This window comes from Helianthus annuus, chromosome 15 (genome assembly GCF_002127325.2).
Source record: "Helianthus annuus cultivar XRQ/B chromosome 15, HanXRQr2.0-SUNRISE, whole genome shotgun sequence".
Classification (NCBI taxonomy): Eukaryota; Viridiplantae; Streptophyta; class Magnoliopsida; order Asterales; family Asteraceae; genus Helianthus; species Helianthus annuus.
Window position 1 is genome coordinate 134,485,298 of NC_035447.2, and position 8,734 is coordinate 134,494,031.

Genomic DNA, 8,734 nt, shown 5'->3' on the forward strand with positions numbered 1-8,734 from the left:
ACACAAGTCAGGATCGGTCAAGACCCTTTAGGTCAGAAAATTATGGTAGAGGAAGAAGTAGGGGAAGAGGTAGAAATTATGGACAAATACGATGCTATAACTGTCAAAAACTGGGACACACGGCTCGTTTTTGTCAGAAAAAGGATGAGGATGATAAGAATGACAGTGTTTTAATGCATGAAGAGGACAATGATGAAGGAAATGATGAAACGTTGTTTATGATTTTCAACATGGAAGAGATCACCAAAGAGGATTGCTGGTATTTAGACAGTGGGTGTAGCAATCACATTACCGGAAATAAAAAGTTATTTACTGCTCTAAACGAGTTAGAAAGAAGGGAAGTTAGAACCGGTGATAATAAGAAACTAGAAGTGTTAGGTAGTGGTGATGTAACAATCAAAGTGAGAGGTGTAGAGAAGAAGGTACCCAATGTTTTCTATGTAGAAGGGTTAAAACATAATCTTTTAAGCGTTGGTCAACTCGTGCAAAAGGGTTATGAAGTAAATTTTCATAATCGCTCCTGTGTTATCAAAGATCCAACAGGAAAGTGCATCAGAAGTATTAAGATGACCGACAATAAGATGTTCCCATTAAATTTGAACCATGATGTCATTCTGAGAGTATATAATATGATGATTCAAGAACCTTCACTGCTGTGGCATAAACGATACGGGCATATCAATTTTGAAACGCTTCATAATATGGGAATGAAGGAAGTAGTAACAGGATTGCCTAAGACAAACTCCAAGGCTTCTCAAAGTACCTGTGAAGGATGCTTATTCGGAAAACATGCCAGAAAGTTTATTCCGAAACAAACCACGTGGCATGCAGACCAGCCTCTACAACTAGTACATTCAGACACATGTGGCCCAATGAGAACCATTTCTATTGGAGGCTGTAAATACTTTATAACCTTTATAGATGATTTCTCGAGGAAAACTTGGGTTTATTTCTTAAAGTTAAAATCTGATGCTTTAGCTTACTTCAAAACATTCAAAAGTTTAGTAGAAAACCAAGCAAATTGCAAGATAAAAGGATTGCGCACTGATAGAGGAGGTGAGTATTGCAGTCATGATTTTCAAAATTTTCTCAAAGAAAATGGAATTTGTCATCAACGCACCACGAGTTATACACCTCAACAAAATGGGGTGGCTGACCGGAAAAACGGGACCCTCATGGAGCTTAGCAGGAGTATGTTAAAGATGAAACGAATGCCACATACATACTGGGCTGAAGCGGTGGCATGTGCAACATATCTTTTGAATCGAGCTACAACCAAAGGAATACAACACTTGACACCGCAAGAAGCATGGAGCGGAAGAAAACCCGATGTATCTCATCTAAGAATATTTGGAAGTGTAGCATATGCACATGTACCAAAACAGCATAGAGGAAAGCTAGATGACAAGACAGAGAAGGCTATAATGATAGGCTACAGTGAGCATAGTAAAGCATATAAGCTTCATAATCCGATAACAAATAAGATTATTATTAGTCGAAATGTGTATTTTGATGAAAATCAAGACTGGGAAAGTTCTCAAAGAAATGGAGAGCATCCAAGTCTACATCTAAATCATCCGGACGATAATGAAAGTGTTGAAAGAGCGACTGAAACGAACAATAGACCGGCGGCTGAACAAGCAGATGACAGTCACGTTATGGATCTGAACGGGTCAAGTGATGAACAGACCAGTAATAATCAAACAACAAATCTGGATGGGTCATATGAGGAACAAGCAGTCGAAAGTCAGATCAATGGCCGAGAGGAGGAAGATTCATCTTCATCTTCATCTTCATCTTCATCAGAAAATGAAGTATTGAGAACGAGAGATATCTCAAGTATATATGAAGAAACACAGGAACTCACTAAAGAACAAGTGGATGACTTATACAATGCACAAATTGCAACAGAAGATGCAGCAAATTTTGTGTTGTATGCAGATGCAGATCCTACATCATATGGGGAAGCCCATCGAGAAAGGAAATGGAGAGAAGCTATGGATAAGGAAATGGAATCAATACATCGAAATGAAACTTGGGAACTAGTAGAGCCACCTAAGAATAAAAAACCAATAGGAGTGAAATGGATTTTCAAGACCAAATATGATGAATACGGGAATGTGAGCAAGTACAAAGCACGATTAGTGGCAAAGGGATACAATAAAAAATATGGGATCGACTACCTCGATGTGTTTGCACAAGTTATTCGTTTTGACACTATCAGACTGATCTTGGCTTTAGCCGCTCGTAATAACTGGTATCTGCATCAAATGGATGTGAAAACGACATTTCTAAATGGTTACCTGAATGAGCAAGTCTACATTGAGCAACCAGAAGGATACATTAAACCAGGAGAAGAACATAAAGTATGTCACTTAAAGAAGGCACTGTATGGACTGAAACAAGCGCCTAGAGCATGGTATAGTAGAATAGATGAATTCTTCAAATCTAATGGATTTAAGAAATGTGTATATGAGCACACCTTGTTCATAAAAAACACAAAAAGATCAAGAATGGTGGTGTGTCTTTACGTTGATGACCTTATCATAGCTAGTGATTCATTGGATATGATAAATCAACTGAAAACATCAATGAGACTTGAATTCGAAATGACTGACTTAGGTACACTGCATTACTTCCTGGGTATGGAGGTTAAATATGAGGACGGAAACATCTTAGTGTCTTAACAAAGATATGCAAGAGGGTTACTTAAAAGATTTAAGATGGAAAATTGCAACACAATCTGAACACCAATGGAATATGGGCAACGATTAACCAAAGATGATCCTGAAGAAGAAGTAAATCAAAACATGTATAGGAGCCTTGTGGGAAGTCTGATGTACCTTACAAACACTCGTCCTGACATTATGTTTGCGGTAAGCAAAGTTAGCCATTTCATGGAAAGACCAAGAAGAAGTCATTGGGAAGCCGGAAAGAGGACTCTAAGATACATAAAAGGAACGATAAGTCATGGGATAATCTACTCTAAAGGAAGTAAAGGAAAATTAGTGGGATATAGTAATAGTGACTATGCAGGAAACATAGACGACAGTAAAAGCACATCCAGATACATTTTCAATCTAGGATCAGGGGCAATTGCTTGGCAATCAAAGAAACAGAAGGTGGTTGCATTATCATCGACTGAACCAGAATACATAGCACTGTCAATGGCTGGATGTCAAGCACTTTTGGTTAAAGGGTATACTTAACGAGTTACATATGAATATGGACTGTCCTCCAGTTATTTATTATTTATGGTGATAACAAATCAACGATATGTCTGGCCAAGGACCCGGTGTATCATGGGAAAAGTAAACACATTCGGGTTAAATATCACTTCATTCGAGATTTAATAAAAAAGGATGAAGTTGAAGTTAGTTTCTGTTCAACGAAGAACCAAGTTGCAGACATTCTTACCAAAGCTCTACAGCCAAGGGACTTCAAACGAATCAAAGAGCAGCTGCACGTGAATCCTATCTAGCTTACGGGAGGGAATGTTAGAAGATTTATAATTATAAGCTAGATATAATATGATTTTATTAGGTTAATATGTAACATTATTATTAGTATATATAATATAGATAGATAATATAGATAGTGGCGGTTAACAAAATCTGCCAACATGTATATATACATTACTGTATCATTCCTGCAATCGTTACCAATTCGAATACGAACATTTTCATACTAACAAAACCCTAATCGATACATCTGATCTAACACAAAGGACATTAAGCGATATCAAAAATCTTTATGATCCAAGATCTTTAATTGTGATATGGTGTTTTGAGTGCTTCAACAGGTAAGGTAAGGTTACATCTACTTCGGTACTACTAAGCCCGCGGAGCTAAGCCGAGATTTTGCAATCAGGAGAAGCCCTTTAGTTTCAATGTTCTTAAAATGGCTACCAAAATTTTTAACGAGATAGTGTTCTTGGATAAGGCGGTTTGGTGGTGACAATCGCTTGCAGTTGCCGAGCCGGGTACTGGGAGTGTCATTGATGTCAAAAGATCGAACCAAGATGGTCTTCAAGGTCATCAAGAATTGTTGGTGAGTTCCAAAGTTTGATCTTTTTTATTTGATTTATTGAATTAGGCTTATTTTTCACTTGATTTAGAATGGGTTTTTTTATACATTATTGCAGACTGATATTAATTATTTAGGGCTGCTAAATCATCCAAATTTTGTGAAGTTAATTCGATACTCTCTAGAAGATGACCACATGATGTTAGTGTTCGAGTTTATGCCTCGAGGCAGCTTGGAAACCATTTGCTTAGAAGTGAGTGATTGTGTCAATCGGGTTCCTTCATATGATGTGAAAAGGTTAGTCATTAGTGCTTGTTTTTACAAAATAGTTTAATGAAATGAATGACATTTAATCTATATACTGATTTGGGTGGCTGATCAAGTTCAGGTTCATTTTCGGTCTATAATAACTGCCCACATGGTTATGAATCTCAGTGACTGTTCTTTTTTGATACAGGTTGCCACATGAAGGTTTGAAATTGAAACATAGTATGTTTTTCATCTTTAATAATCTTGCAGTTAATCTATTATTACTATATATTAATAAATGAATTATTACTATTACTATTACTATTACTACTATATATTAATAAACGAATTGAAATGAATAGTGATTTTAATATTATAATAATATATAGTTTTTTAATACTTTTATTATTTTAATATTATAATATAATAATAATTATTTTCTTTACTTTTTTAACTTTAATCCTTTTTTTAATATCAAGGGTTAGGATAAGCTTGGTGTCAACCGGTATCGAACCAGCTATTCGGTACCAGTGTTGGTTCGATACCGGTTGACACCAAGCTTATCCTAACCCCCGATATTAAAAAAAGATTAAAGTTAAAAAGTAAAGAAAATAACTATTATTTTAATATTATAATATAATAATAATTATTTTCTTTAGTTTTTAACTTTAATCCTTTTTTTAATATCAAGGGTTAGGATAAGCTTGGTGTCAACCGGTATCGAACCAGCTATTCGGTACCAGTGTTGGTTCGATACCGGTTGACACCAAGCTTATCCTAACCCCCGATATTAAAAAAAGATTAAAGTTAAAAAGTAAAGAAAATAACTATTATTATAATATTAAAATAATACCGGTACGGTGCTGTTCGGTATCAGTACATGAAGGTTAAAACCAGCACTAATACAGAAAACGCCAAAAGTTGGTGCCGAATTGATATTGGAAATCTTTTGGTTCGGGAAATTCAGTGCTGCTACCCGATACCATTTACTCATCCCTGATCACGGTTACCGTACGAACAACGGTATCGTACAACTTCTTTTTGTTGATTTTCTTCAACTTTTAATTTTTTCTTTTTTTAGTTTCAGGGGTAGGGATGAGTTCGGCGCCATCTGATACAGAATCGGTACTGATATTGAAAATACCGGTTACAGTACCGATATATGAAGGTAAAAAACGGTAGTGAACCGGTACCAGGAACGCCAAAAGTCGGTACCGAATTGGTACTTAAGATCTTTCAGTTTGGCAAATTTGGTACCGGTACCCAGAACAATTTGCTCATCTCTGACCACGGGTTTCATACGAACAACATTGTTACCATACAACTTTTTTGCTTGATTTTTCTTTCGGTTATCTTTTAGTGTTTTTTTTTTCTACATTTTCTTTTTATTCTTGTCAGCAGTTCCGTTTGTAACACGCACGTAATAATTTCAAAACACAGACTAAATAACAAAAGAAATTCACCGCAACGCGACGAACTTCTTTAAACCTAGTTATCTTTAAAAGCACATCAACAATATAATGACTAACTTGAACATAAACATATTTTTATATCAATTTCACCAAAACATGCTGAATGACGGTTTAATAATTTCTTATATCAATTTCACCGAAACCACCACTGCCGACTCTAACCAAAAACAACTTAAAGAGTTAAATGCCTGGTTGGTCCCTTTGGTTTGCAAATATTACAGACTTGGTCCCAGTGGTTTACTAATTACAGAATTGGTCTCAATGGTTGCAAATTTTGCACTCGGATGATCCTTATCACTAACAAATGTTAATTTTCTCAGTTAAGTTAAATGTATACGAAATAAGGGGGTTCGGGGTACCTTCGGGGACCGGTTTTGCCGAAATGGGGGGTGTCGCCATTAAGGCGGGGGGTGAAATCGGGGAAGAATTTGGGGGTGGAGGCACCGAAGAGGGAAGGAGAGAGAAGGTGGGCCAGCCTTTATTTCAACCAATGACATTTTTTTTAATAAAAAACCAGTCCCCTAAGAGGGGTGCACCCATACGTTTTTGGACAAGAGGGGAGTTATAGAGGGGAAATGACATGGCAACGTATGATTGGGTTAAAAAAATTTTTCACTCACCTAATTAGGGGGTGCCCCCTTCACCCTAACTAAATTGCCCCTGAAAAAAAATAAAAAATAAAGATGGCCCACCACTGTCATCTTCTTCCTCCCCTCCCCCTCCCTCTCCGTCTCTAGAACCCACCACCACTGCCACCACCTTCAACCCACCACCACCTTTAATTCACCGTCACCTTCAACCCACCACCACCTCCACAGTCACCTTCAACCCACCCCACCCCACCCCACCCTTCAATTAACAACCATCTGCAACTATATATGCCTCACTGCCACCCCTCTCTCTTTCTCGCTCACACCACACAACCACAACCATCTGTGAATAACTTCAATGATGAAGTTGATGATGATGAATGGTGGACTCGCTGGCAAAGCATGGTTCACTCGCCGGCAATGGTCAGGAGCATAAAACCTCCTAACCTCGTTGATTATACTTCTAACAACACCTCTAACCTCCCTTCTAATTTTCGCTTAACTATTGGTACTTGTTAGCAAGGCAATAGATGCCTTTCAAGGCAAGTCTCTGGATCGTGGATTACAGATCCTTTCATTAATTATCAATCTGTATTCTAAGTATCAGGTTTTGTGGACTGCACACAAGGTGCTTGATGAAAGTCCTCAACCAGAATTGGTATTCTTTGATATTTGTGTACGCTTTATCACTTCAAAAACCTCCTAAACGATCTGATTTCAGTCTGTTTCTGTTCGTATTCCTTGTGCACGCGTGGAATGTTAGAATTAACCATTGGACTGATGAGCATGGCATTCTCACAAACATGGTTAATAATTATGGTCGATTGGGCGGTCAAAAGGGTATGTCACAAAGTTAAAGTTAGCAGCTACAGAGATAACTGACTACAGTTCAGCCCTCATGTCATGTGTTTCACCGCTCAATCCTCAGCTAATGGAAATCATATCATTTACTATGTCCGAAAGAGATACAAAACGGACAGGTTGTTCAGTAGTTGTTGAGAACAGGGCTAGTGCTCAAAATTCTTTTACAAAATTTTGGAATCTCTACATTTGACCAAAAAACTCGACAATAATTACTGAGTGCAAAAGATGATTTTGATCAGCGCCAAACTGATGAGGGTGTGAGCGAGGAAGGAGTGGTTGTTAATTGAAGGGTGAGGGTGGGGTGGGTTGAAGGTTACTGTGGAGTGGTGGCAGTGGTGGTGGGTTTTAGAGAGAGAGAGAGGGAGGAGGAAGATGATGGTGGTGGGCTAACTTTATTTTTTATTTTTTTCAAGGGCAATTTAGTCATTTCACATATATTTAACTAAGAAAATTAACATTGGTTAGCGATATGGATCACCCGAATGCAAAATTTACAACCACTGGGACCAATTTTGTAATTAATAAACCACTGGGACCAAGTTTGCAATATTTGCAAACCACAGGGACCAACCATGTATTTAACTCCAACTTAAAATTACAAAGCCAAAGTTAAATGCGGGTTTTATTAAAAAGGAAAAGAATAGAACAAGTTTTTCGGATCTAAAACGGGTCGACGAGTGTTTTGGGCACCAAAAATAGTTGTTTCGTATGCTTCTGATGCGAATCAAGTGCAACATATTTCACGTGGGCTAAAGTTGGCTAAATTTTTAATTACAAGTAATTTAGGTATTTGTTCATAATTCTATTTCGGGGATTTTTAAGTTAACTTGCATAATTTTGATTTTAACTACATGTCAATGTATTTATGGAATATACATCATCCAAAGTTTTATAATATCAAAGTTAAATAATTTTGAATGGTGTTAGTGATTAGGGTCCAAAATCATGGATCTGATATTCTGATACAAAAAAGGTTAGGTATTCCTTGTCACTTGGAGTTTTTTTGCATGTGGGTATCATGAAGCGCGCTTATGGCGTGAAACCCCACATTTAAAATAACCCTGCTTAAAAGGCGCTTCCACACCATCTAAATAAATGGTTTATTATAATTAAAAGACTTGAACTATTTGTTAATACATATGTTATTATTCTCCTTAAAACATGTTTTGTTGAAGTAATTTATCGTTCTCATGTAGATTTGGAGCTCATGTTGAAAGGAGGTCAAAAACCAGTTGTGTTAAGTTGATAATTCCAGCTCAATAATATCATGTTGGAGCTCATGTATATAGGTGTCATGTTCTTTTAATTGTTTGTCTCCTCGATTTTAAGATACTTTTATAATCATTGTAAATGACGGTATAATTTGACAAAAAAGCTTTGTCTTCAAGGGGTCAAAAAGCACGAACAAGCAAAATCATGAAACGTCTACACTAAATTGATGACAACTCTTGACACATTTAATTATAATTTGAAAAAAAAGCTTTGTTATATATATACTTTGAAGTTTGAAGTATATATGTTTTTAATGGATAT

At 36.8% G+C, this 8,734-nt stretch overlaps 1 protein-coding gene across 1 annotated transcript; it reads left to right on the forward strand.

The window, feature by feature from the left end:
* The first annotated feature begins 2,753 nt into the window (after positions 1 to 2,753).
* LOC118487532 (secreted RxLR effector protein 161-like) lies at positions 2,754 to 3,209 on the forward strand. The gene has a single exon (XM_035984465.1). The coding sequence runs from the start codon at positions 2,754 to 2,756 to the stop codon at positions 3,207 to 3,209; it is 456 nt and encodes a 151-aa protein (XP_035840358.1).
* The last annotated feature ends 5,525 nt before the right edge of the window (positions 3,210 to 8,734 follow it).